The following is a 15,910-nucleotide window of genomic DNA, read 5'->3' on the forward strand; positions in this document are numbered from 1 at the left end:
TGATGAAGAAGAGTGTTTTGTTAGATCACGTTTGCAAGGAGGAAGGGGTAGAGTTAGGGGGAGCAAGAGATTTGTGGGTGTTGTGTTTTACTGAACTGGCCATTGAGGTATGGGTAAGGAAAGGTCAAAGGCTTCAGGACTGTTGTCCTAGAGTGGCAGGCAAGTCAAGAGGGGCTGCAAGACATAGCAGGGCCAGGATGCTCAACACACTTCTGCAGCCAGACAACACTGGATCCACTTCCCACAGGCAGGAGCAAGTAAAGAAGGTGACATGGAGGAGCATCAGGCCCTTCAGATGCATCTGGATTCTCCTACATCCAAATGTTACAGCAGGGACGGAAGCATTATTATGGCTAAAGCCTGAAACAGAGACTCAAGGTTGGATCACATTTCCCACTGACAACAGTGCTGTCTCAGGCCTCCACTGCTTGTTTGCCTTTCTCTCAAGCATATCCCTTTCCTGTTTGCAAAAGGAGCCAAAAAAATACACACACAAGAAATAGATGCATCCACTGGCATGGTGGATGCACTCACAAATTTTATTAAAACATATAAATAACACAACGGAAAGTCAGGGTGGCCAATTTAACTAGTCCCTTCTAGGAAGACTTCATTAAAGATTGCACAATATCTATTGCTTTTGTTGTTCAAGTATTGATATTACATAAAGGCAAACAAAACTTGGCAGGCAGATGGGGGTCTGATAGACAGATAATCATGAGTGCTTTCAAAGGAGAACAACTACCCTCAGGGAATCAGCTTCTCTCTCAGCCATATCTATACATTTGTGTTGGAAAAAGTTTTCTACTTCTCCATCTTGCACATAATTCTACAATGAAGTCAGAGCTGAAGAAATAATTAAAAAAAACAAAAACAAAACCAAAGTTTAGAAGAAAAATTCTAGGATTTTAAAAAAAGGAACCAATCTACCAAAAGTGCAGCAGCCCCAGAATTACCCCTGGAAAGCCCATCTGCCCCTTCTGCCATGTTAGTGTGTGCTGCTTGCACTGGGTCATCAAGACCTAGGGCAATACTTTTCCATCCTTTATATACTGGTTTGTTGTTCCTAGAGCTAAACCAAGATATCCAGATTCATGACGGAATAAATCTTTACCATCTTCCACGTTCCTCACAAGGATTCAAGGTGTCCTTCAAAGAGCTCTATGAACTCATTGTGAGCAGCAAAACTGAGGCAGAGCCCTTTGGCACAGCCAAATCCTCAACCGGTGTCTTTCTTCAGAAATAATACAGCACCTATAGGCACAGTCATCACCTCTACATGCCTTTCCATGCAACGGACATGCAGAGCTCATTCGTTGCGATAACGTGCATGCATATTGGGATCTCAGGTCCTGGCCCATCTGATCAGATTTTCAGCTCCTAGATGGGTGCTCCAGGCACCACGTTATGGACTGGAATGCAAACATTTACTGTAATGCAGCCTTGCTGCCCTGGAGCCACGTGGTGATCTGAACTGCTGGCTTTGCTGCAGAGACCACTACTAAGCTTACTACTAAAAAAAGGAAACCTCTGGGGCTGAGCTCCTCGGAGAAGACAGGATAAGGAAGGCTAATATTTGAAGCCAAGCTATGCATATATGAGAAACCAGGTTGTCCAAGTCTGCTCTCCTTGCTTCAGGCAGGGGTAAACATGTGTCTGCAGAGAGGCACTGCTTTGCCTACCTGAGGATCGTGAAAACAAAGCATCAGGGGACTCTGTCATTTGGGCACCACTGAGGGTTAGGTGGCAGCTGAAGGATGCCTGGCAGGACTGGAAAGTTTTTCAAACTGAAGACATCGTTTCCCACATCGGGCATCTGAGCCCTTTCATGAGCTTGGCTGTGTTTTGAACCATTGTGTGGATGCAAATCCAGCTGGACACGTACCTCTCTCCTGTTGCTGCTGAGTTATTCACCATTTTTTTTTTTTCTTCGTGAATGTGCAGGAAATAATTACACTGATAAGTTTAACATTACATGCTTTTGATAATTGAGATAATGATTTGTTTCCATATACGAACCCGCTTGAATAAAATCAGATATGTTGGGTTTTTTTAAGTGAGGTTTTACAGGATCAGTTGGGGAGTGGTTGGAGCCAAAGTTTGCACTCCAAGTTATTTGCTTTCCTTTTCGAAAACTTATTTTGGAAAAAATTAGCAGTGAGTTTCTACACTGCCCTCCCAGAGGAATTATAGCTTGCTGCACTCACCCAACTGCTTAATTCTTTGTAATATACAAGAGGAAATTACATTCTTTATCTTCTAATATATGATAAAAAAACAAAACAAACAAACAAACAAAAACAACCAACACCAGATTGTAGCCAATTAAACCAGTTCTCTGCTCGCCTTTAATCATAGTGTTCCTGGGACAACAATGCAGATTGTTCACTGGCATGTTCTCCTATCTTCATCCTAAACAAAAGTGGTTATTTATATAGTGTCTTTTTATAGATCTTCCAAAGGAAGACACGGAAACCTTTGGTGCAGAGCAGTGAAACAACAACAAATGAAAGAGGCAATGTGATAACTCTCCAAACACATTTTAAGTGCTGGGGCCGCTACTGAAGAATTCCAGGATGCTCAACTACCTATTGTCAACATGGGAAATGTAACATCTTTCACCCAGTTTGCCATTTAATGGGAAGGTGTCTTCACATACGCTTTGGTGGAAATTTATGCTGCCTTTTCCCTGTGGAAGACAGCACCTGTATTTGTCAGCCTCCATGTAGGAGAAGTTTCATGGATTCTTGATTTCTAATGTTTGCATTCAGAATCTGAACTTTTTCCTTGAACTTCATGGGACAGATTCATTTTGCAGAAGACAATTCCTGACTCCTTTTTTCTTACCCTGAAGGACTTTATTTTTAAACATAATACAGGAATTAAGGCACAAGAGGCTGCCAAGGATGGTCAAAAATATTTTCAATTTATTTTTGAAGCCTTTTCAAGAAAGTGTTTAATCCTGCATAGGTAGGCAGTATAATCATTAACAGCAATAATGGCATGCCAAGGGAACTGATGTGATATAAAGAAGAATTATCTAGGTGTTCTTGCTCCGGCAGGGGGATTGGACTAGATGATCTTTCAAGGTCCCTTCCAATCCCTAACATTCTGTGATTCTGTGTGATAATTATAAGAAGGCCTCGTGACTACGAAGCTGTCTTTTTCATCAAGCTGCTTTTATGAGAGATGAGTGGTTGACTTCAAACACTTGCCCTACATAGTCTGCTTAACTGGTTAGCTGTGCTAGAATCATAGCCACCCCATGACTGAAATATTTACTTATTACTGTGTTGCCTGCTGTAAATACTCAGGTGCTTTTCCAAGTATTTTTTCCCCAACTTTTTATTTCTAAGGAAAGAAAAGTTTCATCTTGCCACCACTTCTACCACCAGAAACACACCTCTCTGGGAAGACAGGTTTATGCTTAGGGAAGGTACACTGAGATTTTTAGAGCAATGTGGTATTGGATATTTTAGAAATATTACTATATACGTATGCTTACAGCTACTGCCTCACACTGTGACCAACACTAAGGTATCCAAGTCTTGCACAGAATGAGATATTGCACTTTTTGTTTTGTTTGTTTTATCCCTGGGCCGATTCTTTTCTCATGAAACATGAAACTCAGGAATCGATTTGTGCAGTGTAAAACCACACCAGCATGTGTACAACCCTACTCACTCAGTAATCACCAGGACTACATGAGGTGAAAATCAGTTTATCAGAACCTAGCCCTTAATGTGGAATGCAAATAGAAAATCATCCTATGGGACGTGGGGCCCGAAAGCGATAAGAAATAGTTTCTTGTTCACCCATTAAAAGACAAAACAAAGAAACAAACAATCTGACCAGTGAGCTATATTGCGCTCCCAGGATTTGAATCTCCTTACCTTCACATTGCCTTCAGCCAGAGAAAAAGGGGAAGAGGGGTGGGTAGGGAAGTGCTGATACAAAAGAAGAACAAATAAACCAAAAGGGGAACAGGAAAATCACAGTTTTGAAAGTTATTAATCAAAGAAAGCTGCTTTAGCATCTTAAGATAATTAGGTCGCTCCATTCCCATGATAAAAATTTACTCATTTCCAAAGGTGTTAGCGAGTTGGGGTGGTTTTTGTTTGTTTTGTTTGGGGTTTTTGTTTAGGCTTTTTGTTGTTGCTTTTTTTTTTTCCATTTTAAATTGTGCATTACTGGCATACACACAGTAGTAAAGATGGACGGGAATGCACTGATGTACAGTGTGAGAAGGAATAAGAGCAGCGTGTTAAGAAAACTGCTGTGACACAAGGAAAAAGACACAGCCCTCATTATTACAAGGTCACAGTTTGGCCCACTCTACAGAGCCTTGCATCAAAAATAGTTATTCACTTGGCATTTTGCTTCCATCCATTTCTTTCCTACTGTTAGTATTACTGTTTTCCCCAACTGATTTACATCTCTGCTTAGAGCAAGCAGTCTTTCTCATGGTAAGAACACAAAAACAAGGAAGAGAAAAAGATAAAATATGACTCACAACCATTGCCAGTCTCAAATATTTATTCTTCCTTCAGGCATTGATTATGCCACTGTACAGAACACTGTGCCACCTCCTGTAAAACTATTTAAATCTATCTTGTATCTTTTTTTTTTTTTTTTTAAATTCTGGATGCTTAATTATTAGGAGGATCTCTTTCAGATGCCAGCACAGGACGTATCATCTCACCTTTAAAAATAAATCTCATACACGTCTATTATACATTATTATTAATACTTTTTCACATTTCTAGCCATTAATTTAAAGAGCCCAATTTGACACTGATTTCTCTCTGAAATAGCACATTCTTTATTTATAGGTTTGCATGAGTTTTCTGTCTTTACCCACTAGCATGCCCTCCAGAGAGTCTATGGGACTGTCCTCCAACCCTGACCAAGTTCTGCTCTAGCAGAGCCAATGGACTCTAGCTCCCCATAGAGAGCATATGTGTTATTTAATCCACATAAGCTACAAAAAAAAAAAAAAAATGTGGCTGACATTGAAACACTCTTGCTGCTCAGTCAATCTTTTAAAAAGAACAAACAAAAAACCAAAAACCACTCTTCCCAGAATTGCTGGCTATTCAGAACTGGTCCTGTTCTATGAACTTGCTTTGCCTTCTGTCTTCTAGAAGAAAGCCAGGAAAAAAAAGAACTAAGGACCCCTATTACTTCTACCACCCTCAAACAAAACTTAAACACGTCAGCATTTGCAAACAGGCATTTTCTGTTTCTCCTTGTTCTGCAAGTGTAGAGAATAATTTTATTAATGGATAAATTTGGCTTCAGTCCAGGGACAGTCCTAGATGCCTCACGAGGAAAGCCAAAGTTTGTATAACAAGCAATCTCCATACCACCACTTCTCAGAGAGGCACAGCCATGCTTTAGGGAAGAAGAGGGCACCTGCCAAAAGACAGCATTTTAAGAGTAACATGTGTTCTCCATAGCTCCCAATGATGTGTATTGTGTCGCTTCTAGTGATTTGTTTATTATAATCAGAAAAAAGATGGGCAATGCAACTAAAGGAAAAAAGAAGTCCAACCAAGATCAAAGTAGATGAGAGCCTGTGCTTCCAATGCTGCTGACCACTTGACAATAGTTTGCAGTGAAAGGGCCTGGAAAGACAACAGTTGTTATAGGTCCCCTGCACAGAGCTACTGGAATCATCATGGAGCTGGCCAGACCCATAAGGTCCACTGATACACCTCTTTAAACTTCTAGCCATCTAGGTCCCTCTTAGAGGACAGAAAGGAAGATAAGAATTGAAAGGCCAGAGGCAAACACTGCATAGCTGCAGGGTTCTTAAGTTAATCTAGTGGATGGCATAATCCCAAAGAAGCCTCATATCTTAAGAAATGGTGTCAACATCATTTCCAGCTCTACTCAGCCAAAAACGGTTTCTTCACAATAGCAGCTATACTTCCTTTCACCCTGAGATTTCTTGATCCCATGGGGTGAAGTCTGAAAAAAAGATTTTGCACCCCCAAATATTATCTGCACTCAGATTAAAAAGCAAGAGAAGGGAAAGAGATAGGAGGAAATATAGAAAGGGTGTGGGAGAGCAAAAACGTTAAGTGACAGGGAGTAAGGTGAGAAAAATAATTAAAATAAAATCAATTAGACAATTTGGAATAATCTCCTTTTTACTCTGAATGGCCAATCATTGACCCAATGGCTTTGAAGGAACAGGGCAGGAAGACCTGTTAATACTTCAGCTGATGAATTATGCAGAGTTCTACCCCAAGGCTGAATTAGGCAAAGGAGACAGTGAGAGACTTGACACCAACCTCTCCTCTCTAGAAATGGGGAACAGAGAAATGAGGCAGCAACAGGGTTGGAAGAGACTGATCAAAGGTCCTGAGTGAGCCAGTGGCCAAGTCTGCATCTCTTTTTCCTGTTCCCTGAAAGCGAGACTGCTGTTTACTTATCTGACTCTAGAGGACATTCAAATGTACTTAAGTTTCAAAGGGGTCAACCTCTTTCTGGAAAGGACAGTTCTAAGAGCAGACAGTTAATATAACTCATTTACAGCCCTTAATTAATTTGTTGCCAATTACCTTGTAATCTTTTTTTTAATCAACAGCTCCAGAGTGATACAAAGTTGGAAGATGGGGCTCACACTGTACAGGAGGATTATGGCATTTAAAAAAAAAACAACACACAAAGACTCAGTCCTGAACTGTGTTTCTGGGGTACATGTCTGCTGCAGTAAAAATAAAATAAAAATTTAAAAAATCACAGCAAAGAGGAAGGACTGTCTTGGCGCTAGAAGAGCGCCTGGAACTCAGGAGACTGAGGTTCACTCCCGACTCTGTTCGGATTCGGTCATCTTAGGTGGTTCTGCCAAAATTGTGTGATTTCCTTGTAACTGCATAAATGAAGGATCACTGCAATTATTCCCTACCTCCCTGGGACTGCTGCATGCTTGCACTCCCCAAAAAACTGAACAGCAGCAATGGTGCAGGCCATTTTGGCTGCGTGGGCAGCAGATACGTTCCAGGTCAGAGCTCAGACCACAGTGGTAGACTCTTGCCCTGCAGGGACAGGTATCAACAGCACTTCCCTGCTCCTCCTTCACTGATTGTAGCTCCCACACCAGTGCTGGCTTATACACAAGGAATAACATTTGCCTGCAAGGGCAGCACTGACCCCGCGTCCACGACTTGGTGCTTATACCGAGGAAATGGTGACAGGCCAGACAAACGGCCTCGGGTGACCAGCTGCTCCATGTCAAGGCACATTACAGATCGCTTTTCAGCTGTCCTAGCAAATGCACACACAAACATATTTATATCCACGCAAGCAAGAAGTGATGTGCCTCTGCTTACCCCTGCAAATGGAAAACAAGCACCTCTCTTTCAAACACCGACAAGCTCCTGGGGATAACCTTTCACAAATAAACAACCTGCTCTGCTCTGAGAGGGATTTTATAAAGAACAGAGATTACAATGGGCTTAAGCACGATTAAACACTGATCTGGCTCAATCTACTCAAAAGCAGACAAAAGATAAATAAAAACCAGCAGATGCATTTCATACTGGAAATTCTGGAACCTCAATTGACGTCATACTTTTTATGTTCAGATAATATCTGGAGGAAACAGTACACTGGATCAAGAAAACAAAAGCAAATTTCTAGTTAAAATTCTCCGTGTGCTGTGTAGAAATGAGAAGGCTACAGCAGGGAATGCACAGGGCAGCTCAGCATTTTCCAAACCTGTTTTTGACTGTAGCTGAATTTGCACTATTCGAGTGATGCCACTAGAAAAAAAACAAGCATCCCATTTTGTCCTGATCTCCTGGGTCTTACCCTGTAGAAGTAGGCAACACTACTCATTATGTTTGCCCTCAGACAAAACCCGCTTCTGATTGATGACAAGCAGGTTAATTTTCTTTTACTAAAATAATGCCACCTCCTCGGTGTCACCCGTTTTCATTTGTTCCTCAGGCACAGTACAAAAATTCTGCATGATGGGAAGGGGCTGCATCTAGCAAACATCTCCCAAATACAGACTTCTGGTCTTTCCTATGGGTGAGGAAACCCAGAAAACAGATTCCACATGATAGGAGACAACTCCAGCCGTTAGTACTGCCGAGGGAGGTGGCAAAAGTAAAAAAAAAAAAAGGGAATTATCTGGAGGAGAAGGCTGATCAGTTTTCTCATTCTATCATCCCAATTCTTCATGTCGACACCAGCAGAAATGCCCAATGGATGACCACGCAACATTTGGCCAGCAGACAGAAAAGATTCCTTCCTATACTAAGACAGCTAGAAGCTACGTGGCTGCCTCTCCTGGTGCCCAGTGAATGTATTCTGTGCTTCACAGCTACAAGACCTCTATTTCCAAACACCAGGTGAAAGACTTTCAACACCTTTTTGATTCACAACCTCCAAAACTTCTCCAGTGAAGGCGAAAATCCCCACGCAGCCAATGTGAGCCTACTGATCATTACTGTGTTCTTCTCACTTTCTTTTAACTGACCTCGTAGATCACAGCGCATAAATTTGCCATCACTGGAATAGACAGACCTTGATAGTGAAACCTACGTTAATTATCCTGATTTTCAAGCTGCAAATTATCAACTTCAAGAACACCATCCCTGAACAAAACCACAATTGTCACTTCAACTCCTACCGTGCTTCAGCCCACCCAGAGTATCTCTCATGCCAGTGCAAACAGATCACTTCCAAATTTAAGCAGAACAAGCATCACTTTGCAGAAGAACCCCACATTTTCACAAACTGCTGATCAGAGTTAAGCGATTTGCATTACCCAGGTGAGATGACAAACTGTTCTGTCTTTGGAGTCAAGTGGACAGTCCTTTCTCCTCTTGAGTAACAGCAGCTGCACTTGATTATTAATACATAAATAGGAAACTAATGGGTTACTGTTGCTTGTTCCCAAAGCAGGCTTACCTTATAAAAAGCTGTCAGGGAGTTACCTAATATAACATTGTTATACAAATTATTTATTATAATTTCCCTCAGTAACCAACCTCTGAAGGAGAAATGAGCTCAAGAGCCCGTGTTAATACCTGAAAGGCTCAGGTGGAACATTTAACAGAATATAAAGAATATTTTTATTTTTCTTACAGTATGGATGACTCTTGCTGCACATCCTACTGGCATCAAGCACCAATGAGAACAATTGTTTTGGCATAATTGCTGCCTATGGAAAAGGACTTCAGGTTTAAATGCTAAAACAGCAACCAGTGTGAAATGTCACTGGCTAGGCAGTTCAATCTGCTAATTACTTAAACAGATTTATTTTTAAACTATAAAAACAGCATGTTCCTCGGGATAATGATTCTTTCCCCTTCCCCAAATGAATACAATTAACACTTGCCAAGTAGAGTTCTTCAATTAAGGACTTCCCCAAATTAGACCAAGTAAACTACTCAAAAACACACTGGGGCAGGAGAGTCCCTGGGGGTCTCTCCCAGAGCTGTGCTTCCGGAAGAGGAAGAGATGCTTCATACAAGACATGGCGCCAACAAACCTGCATGCCTGAGATGCTTCTTTCTAAAGCATGAGTGGCCTTGAATCCTCACGGGGACAAGGCTGTCACCATCTCAAGCCCTCACTTGGCATCTCGTGTCTGTCACTGCCCCTGGCAAATGGCAGCAGCTCTTCTGAAGCAAAGGCACACCAGCAACACGAGCCCGCGGCAGCCAGGGCAAGCTCAGAGAGGAGGGAGAGGGAAATAAACAGATCGATGGGAAGGTTCAAGGTAAGCCAAAATCCGTGTAAGCACGTGCTTAGCATTAAGCTGCCAGTAAGACTGCTCACGTGCAGTTCCTGTGGGAACGTGTTGGATAGGCTACGGCCAAAACAAACACAAACAAGCCAGTCTCTGATACAGGATTTTCTTCAGGTAAAGACTCTTGTTCTTCTTACATGACCTGGCCCTATTTCACCAAGATAAACTACTGTTTTCCCATTTCTCTCAATGACAGCAAGTGGGGTCCTGCAGTCCGGGTCGTCAAGCAGCACCCCTCTTTTGCAGTGCTTATAGGTGCCCCCAGCACCCCAGAGAAGCAAACCAGCGGATGAGCTGCGTCCAAGGGTTAGATAAGCTTGCCCCAAGCCAGGATGAGCTGCAATTAAACCCAGTCAGTCATTCCGTCTCAGCAACCCGAGACATAAATGCAGTGAAGTGTAGTAGATCTTTAGTTTAAAGGGTCGTTTTGGACAAATTTGCCAAAATGCTAGGGTTTAGGAAATTAAACACAAAGCTTCTCATGGTGTGACCAATTTCTTTTCAATGGTCAATGCATGAAAAACATTTAAAGATAATAAAGTATCTGAGATAGCTGAAAGGCATTAAACCTCTTTGCTGTAAGCAATCAGTAAAGAACTGATGTGCAGCTTTTGAAGCATAGCATTGCTCTGCTACGCAAGGGCAAAGCTTTCCACGACATACCTGTGGTGGGCTGCCATCTTCTTAAGACCCCAATAGTTCAACAAGGGTTCCCAGCCTGTCAGCAAGCTGCGGGAGGCTCCAACAGCTTGCTGCTTCACGTGCCTCGCCTCTTAGGTCACCATGCCGTTTCAAAGAGGTGTCAGTAAATGGTGCTTTGCAGATAATTTTATGATACTGTGTCAAGGGCCTGGTTCTCAAGAGACTCACTACCAGTGCACATGACTTCAGTGTGATTTGATTTAACGGAGCTAGTCTGCAGCACAAAGATTCTTGTGTCCCCGTAAGTGTTCTCAGGGGACACTGCTGTTCACCAGCATGCTTCTACTCACTCCGGGTTTCCATGCAAGTATCAAAAATACCTAACAACACTTTCAACGTTGAGCACTGAATTTTAGAAATAATAAGGTTATGAAAGTTAAAAATCATCTATGACAGACTAGAAAGTGTCCTACATGAAAAACACTTTAAGGTAATCATGTCCATAGCTATCTTAAAGAAAACTTCCTTGGAAAACCAGAAAAATCAATCTTGTGATGAATATTAAAACATTATAATTTAATAATATTCTGTATTCCTGCAATATAATTGAGATAAACAGTGATTGATGGGAACAAAACACAGCACGTGTTCTCAAAACTTGACACTGCAAGCAGGCAGGACAAGGGATTTTGTTCTAGTCTACTTTTTTCCCCCTCCTGTATTTAAAAAATAAAGGCAGCAAATTTCTTTGAACTTACATAATTCCACCTTGTTATTTTCCAGAGGGCTAAACAGGCCGTTTAAATTCCTAAAGCTTGGCATTGTATGAAAGCAGATATCAAATATTCAGAGAGCTCAATTTGGAAAGATCATTTTTCTGAAGCTGAGCCTTTCTGAAGAGCTTCCTGCACAGCTCCAGACAATGCCTCAAACAGCCATTCCCACCAGGCTGAGATCACTCGCCCTTGCCAAGCCATGTTTTAGGAGGCCTTGGGCCAAAGGGAGGTGCAAGTCTGACAGAAACGTGAGAAGGGTACAGGGTATGAGTTGCCAGATAAGCGAACTGCTGCAAACAACAATTTGTGAATATTAACCTATTTTGCACAACAAGTGGTTGAGAACCGTGTCGTCTTCACATGCAGAAGAACTACAGTACCACCTTTCTAGTCCTCTGTTGCCGCCTTTTAACAAAATCCACCTCTTTGGGTCCAAGTCAGAGTTCCCTAAAGCCAATGGAGAGATGCCCGTCTTGAATTAACTGTGTTGTACACAGGACCTCTGTGAAATGCATCTCCAGTCAGTGGCAAAGCACAAAGCTGAAGCCGGTGCTGCTGAATTTCATTTTACCCAGTATTTCTAGAGTACAGATGCAGCTTTAACACAGCACTGCAGGACCTTTTCCTTTGCACAGACAGGGTGTGCTCAAAGCAGAAGAAGGTCTCCTCCTTCCTTTCCCAGCCTTGACGGGTTACTCCCAGCCACAGAGAGGCTGCTTGGGTCAGCTCAATGACTGCCATAAGGCGGCAGTTTTCTCAGCAGGGCTCTGAATCCAGTTGTTTTCTTTGCATCCTACCCAGTCTCCCATATTTCCATGCTGCCTCCCAGCTGGCTCCTTGGCCCTCTGTAGCTGAAGGAGCTGGTGTGGAACACCAAGAGAACCCACCAGTCCCAGCATGGGCACTGGGAGTTCAGTCCTAGCCTCCAGGCCAGCAAAATCATAAAACAATAAATATGACGTCTGGTTCTTCATGCAGAAGGAAATAATCCATAGGGCACTGCTGTGTTTGCAGTACCCTTGGCTGAGGAGAAACACCAGGTGTTGTTATTTACAAATTCTCGAGCCTTTTGTGGCTACTGGTTTTGCAGCTCCACAGATGGGACCTCAGGCAGCCGAGGTGCCAGCACCTTGGCTAAACTGATGGGGTCTTGCATGCTGGACCAGGGGTGTGCACCCCCTGAGCAGGACCACATTGCCATCAGCTCCACACAGCTGCTCCTCTCTGCCACCCACAACACTGAGCATGGGCTGTTTGCAAACCCCACCATCCGTGGGACAGACATGGACAGCACATCCCTCAGGTCCCTGGAAAGCCAGGCTTAACGGCAGGCCTATGCCTGCACAAGGCAGACAGAACTGCTCAGACTAACATGCACCATACACTCGGCTGGTGTTGTTAGGGCTGATGTTGAGTAGCTCGCTGCTTTGATCCTCTCATCACTAAATTAAACTGCATTTCTTCCAAGGCACTTCCTGCCATTCTCCTGAGCTGGATGCTCAAAAGTGGCCCCTCAGACACTCTTTCTGCTTCATTCATCATTGTTCGTTCGATTCATCTACTTATCCTAGCTGCCAGCAAGGAACTAATTTCAGGAAAGCTGAAGTCTGGAGACATTCAAAACCCGCCTGGACACATTCCTGTGTAGCCTCATCTAGGTGTTCCTGCTCCAGCAGGGGGATTGGACTAGATGATCTTTCGAGGTCCCTTCCAATCCCTAGCATTCTATGATTCTATGATTGTTTACCCCAAACCCTCCATGAAAATCAGAAAACACCAAAAGCATGCGCTCAGCTTGGACAAAACATCGCCCCTCTGACTTCATGTACTGTGTAGCTAGAAAGATTTCCTGGTTTATGCTGCATGATTGTCCATAAAGTTTGGAAGCTCTGCTAACGCAAAGGGCTTTAAGAGCTTAAATGCATTAGGATAGTAGTATTTGAAATATTTTTAAATACCTTTTCCAGTGCTTCTCTATCAACCAGCTCCTGCACAGCCAAAAGCTTGATACTGTAACAAAAACCAGAGAGAAAAAAGAGAATTAATCACTCCATTGCAAGCATTCCAGAAACACATGTAAGAGCAGAACTGAAACTCTCTTTTTATATCTTCATCTCACAAAAAACAAAAGTCTACAGACGTGCGGATAGAAAAAGTGCTCAGGATATAATAAACTAAAGCAAGAGAGAAGCAGTGTTACTCTATTTTCTTCAGTTTAGCTGTCCCAAACAGATTTTCTGGTTTAAGACTTGTAAGCACATCTGAACTCACCTCACAGAGAAACTGCATTAATCGTTACATTTTTAATACCCTAAATTAACAATGAAGGATCTCCTGAATGACAAACACAGAGAATGACCCTAAACGTGTCTGTCATTTTTAGTCAGCTTTGTTCTTCTAAATCAACAGGTTTCCATAAGTCCCACAATAGTCACTCCCAGAGATTTACAATATTATATATGAGGTACAATGACAACCCAGCTCAAGAAATTTGAGGAAGATAGAAATGAAACATGTGTGACTCTTGGAAAGTAGGATGAAGAGACACTAACAAATAATCCTTATTCTCCTTCAACTTCTGTTATTTGTACGTCCTCATGTAGCACAAAAGCTCAATCCTTTCCATGCTACGGAATGTCACAAAAAGATCTTGTGGCATCCTCACAGGACAGGTAGGAACCTGAAAAGTATTGGCAGAGCATTGCCAGCATGATGTTAGATGGTACGGAATATCCCTTTGGCCAGTTTGGGTCAGCTGTCCTGGCTGTGCCCCCTCCCAGCTTCTTGTGCACCTGCCACAGAGTGAGAAGCTGAAAAGTCTTTGAATACTCAGTAACAACTAAACCATCAATGTGCTATCAATGTTATTCTCATTCTAAATTGAAAACACAGCACTAGACCAGCTACTAGGAAGAAAATCAACTCTATCCCAGTTGAAACCAGGACAGCTCTCTATGGCTTCGGTGCCTAACCACAGCTATTATTTAAATTCACCATGTGATCAATGAAAGGAAAGAGGGACCTCACTTCCACAAGGCCGTTCAACCTGCCTATGCTGGCATCATCCCCTATGTCCTCCCACAAGGGCAGAAGCTGCTGTCATGCTACGCTGCTCCAAGTCAGGCTTGCAGAAAGCTGGCAGGCTTTTTAGCCATGGAGTAGACCAGTAGTACAACTCCAATTGCCCACCTTCCTTACCCTGTCTTAAAACCAGTTGTTTAATATATTGCCCTTGGACTCTAGAGGATATATTCCTTTGCCCAGAGATACAAAAACACTTGTGTGGAAGTAGAAGAATAAAACTATGCATATAAATATTGTTTAAATTACTCTCATGAGTCTAGAAAGACACAGCAAAGAGCCAGTATAGTTAAAAGCTTGTATTTAAGACTGGGCAAATAGTCATCATAGAAGTCTGCCAAAAGATATTTGCCATGTACTACAAGAAGTTTTATTAGCCTTTCAAAGCCTCAGAGCTATGTTGCATAATTCTTCATTGTCCACCAACATCTGATGCATTAATTATGTACATCCATCCTGTAACAGCAGCAGCTGGCAAAACATAGCTTTACTCCTGTCCTTCTACTGTGTTACAAGGGTTTCCACTAAAAGTACTCACAGTCTAATGCCTAAACACAAATGTGCTTTCACTTTAATGTACTTCTAGTTTTCAGATGTCTTCAAAGCATCATAAAAAGTCTATATCCAATGAACTGTAAAACAGCCCCAGACCATACATTTCTAGTCTATAGAGGGTACTCTTAACTAAGAGAGCATGGAGATGGTTCAGAAAACAACAGGATAATCAGGGATTAAAAAAAAAAGGTATTCCATTAAAGCCCAACCACTACAGTAGCAGGGCACGCATGGTTTTCTGTTACTGTTTGATAAACACACTAGGCTGCATACAAGCATCCAGCTCCACTGGAAGGAACATAGGGAAAGCACAAAGCCAATATAAAGGTATTTTTTAAACATCATTTTGATTGCAATTGTGCCAGAAAGCAAAATAAAAACAGAAGGGGAACTGAGCGAAGAAGGCACCTCTATTTAAAAACACTGCAGTGTTGTGTGCAATGCTGGAGACTGGCCTGATAATATCTTGGAGAATGAAGTATTTGAAATAACGTAGGCAGTAGCAGTGCAGCCACAAGCAAGGTCTGTCTCTGAATTCAGGGCTCGCCTCCTAGTTTTGGATGACCCACCTCTGATGCAGTACACTTTGGAGAAATGCAGGACGAGCAAGAGGCAGGTACTCTAACATGCATGAGGAGGCATCCAGGATGCTCACAGCCAGCTGGGGTTTTGCAAAGGTTGCTTCATAGTGTGTACATAGTAAAATTTAACACTTTGCTATTCCCTTCTGAAAGCTCTACAACAGTGTGGGTTTAGTTATGCAAATTACTTTTGTCGCTTTCCTTTTGAAGTCAGAGACTTTTCAATGACTTAGTCATCAAAAGGTAGCATTTATCAATCAAGTCTCCTGATGCCTCTACCAGTTGTCAGATTTATCTCTAGAATGTTAACTGTGGATTATCTGACAACAGCTGCAGAAGAAAGATGTAGAGTGTCCCAAATGCAAGTACTGTTTCCATTAGAGATCATAATCTTACTGTACAAACCCATCCTTCTTCCTCTTTACACTAGTGAAGCCCCACTAGAACTCCTTCAACTGGTATGCTTTTATTTAAAACAAAGTATACCAGGTTACACAGAAGCA

The 15,910-nt window shown here is 42.3% G+C and overlaps 1 protein-coding gene across 1 annotated transcript in view; it reads right to left on the reverse strand.

Annotated features, from left to right (window-relative positions):
• Positions 1–15,910, reverse strand: part of EEPD1 (endonuclease/exonuclease/phosphatase family domain containing 1) — a 65,194-nt gene that overhangs the window by 16,371 nt on the left and 32,913 nt on the right. Inside the window, exon 2 of the mRNA XM_082044472.1 lies at positions 13,149–13,200. Coding sequence (XP_081900598.1) covers positions 13,149–13,200 — 52 coding nt within the window. The remainder of the gene's footprint in view (positions 1–13,148; positions 13,201–15,910) is intronic.

The sequence above is a fragment of the Streptopelia decaocto genome (genome assembly GCF_964273445.1).
Source record: "Streptopelia decaocto genome assembly, chromosome: 2".
Lineage (NCBI taxonomy): Eukaryota > Metazoa > Chordata > Aves > Columbiformes > Columbidae > Streptopelia > Streptopelia decaocto.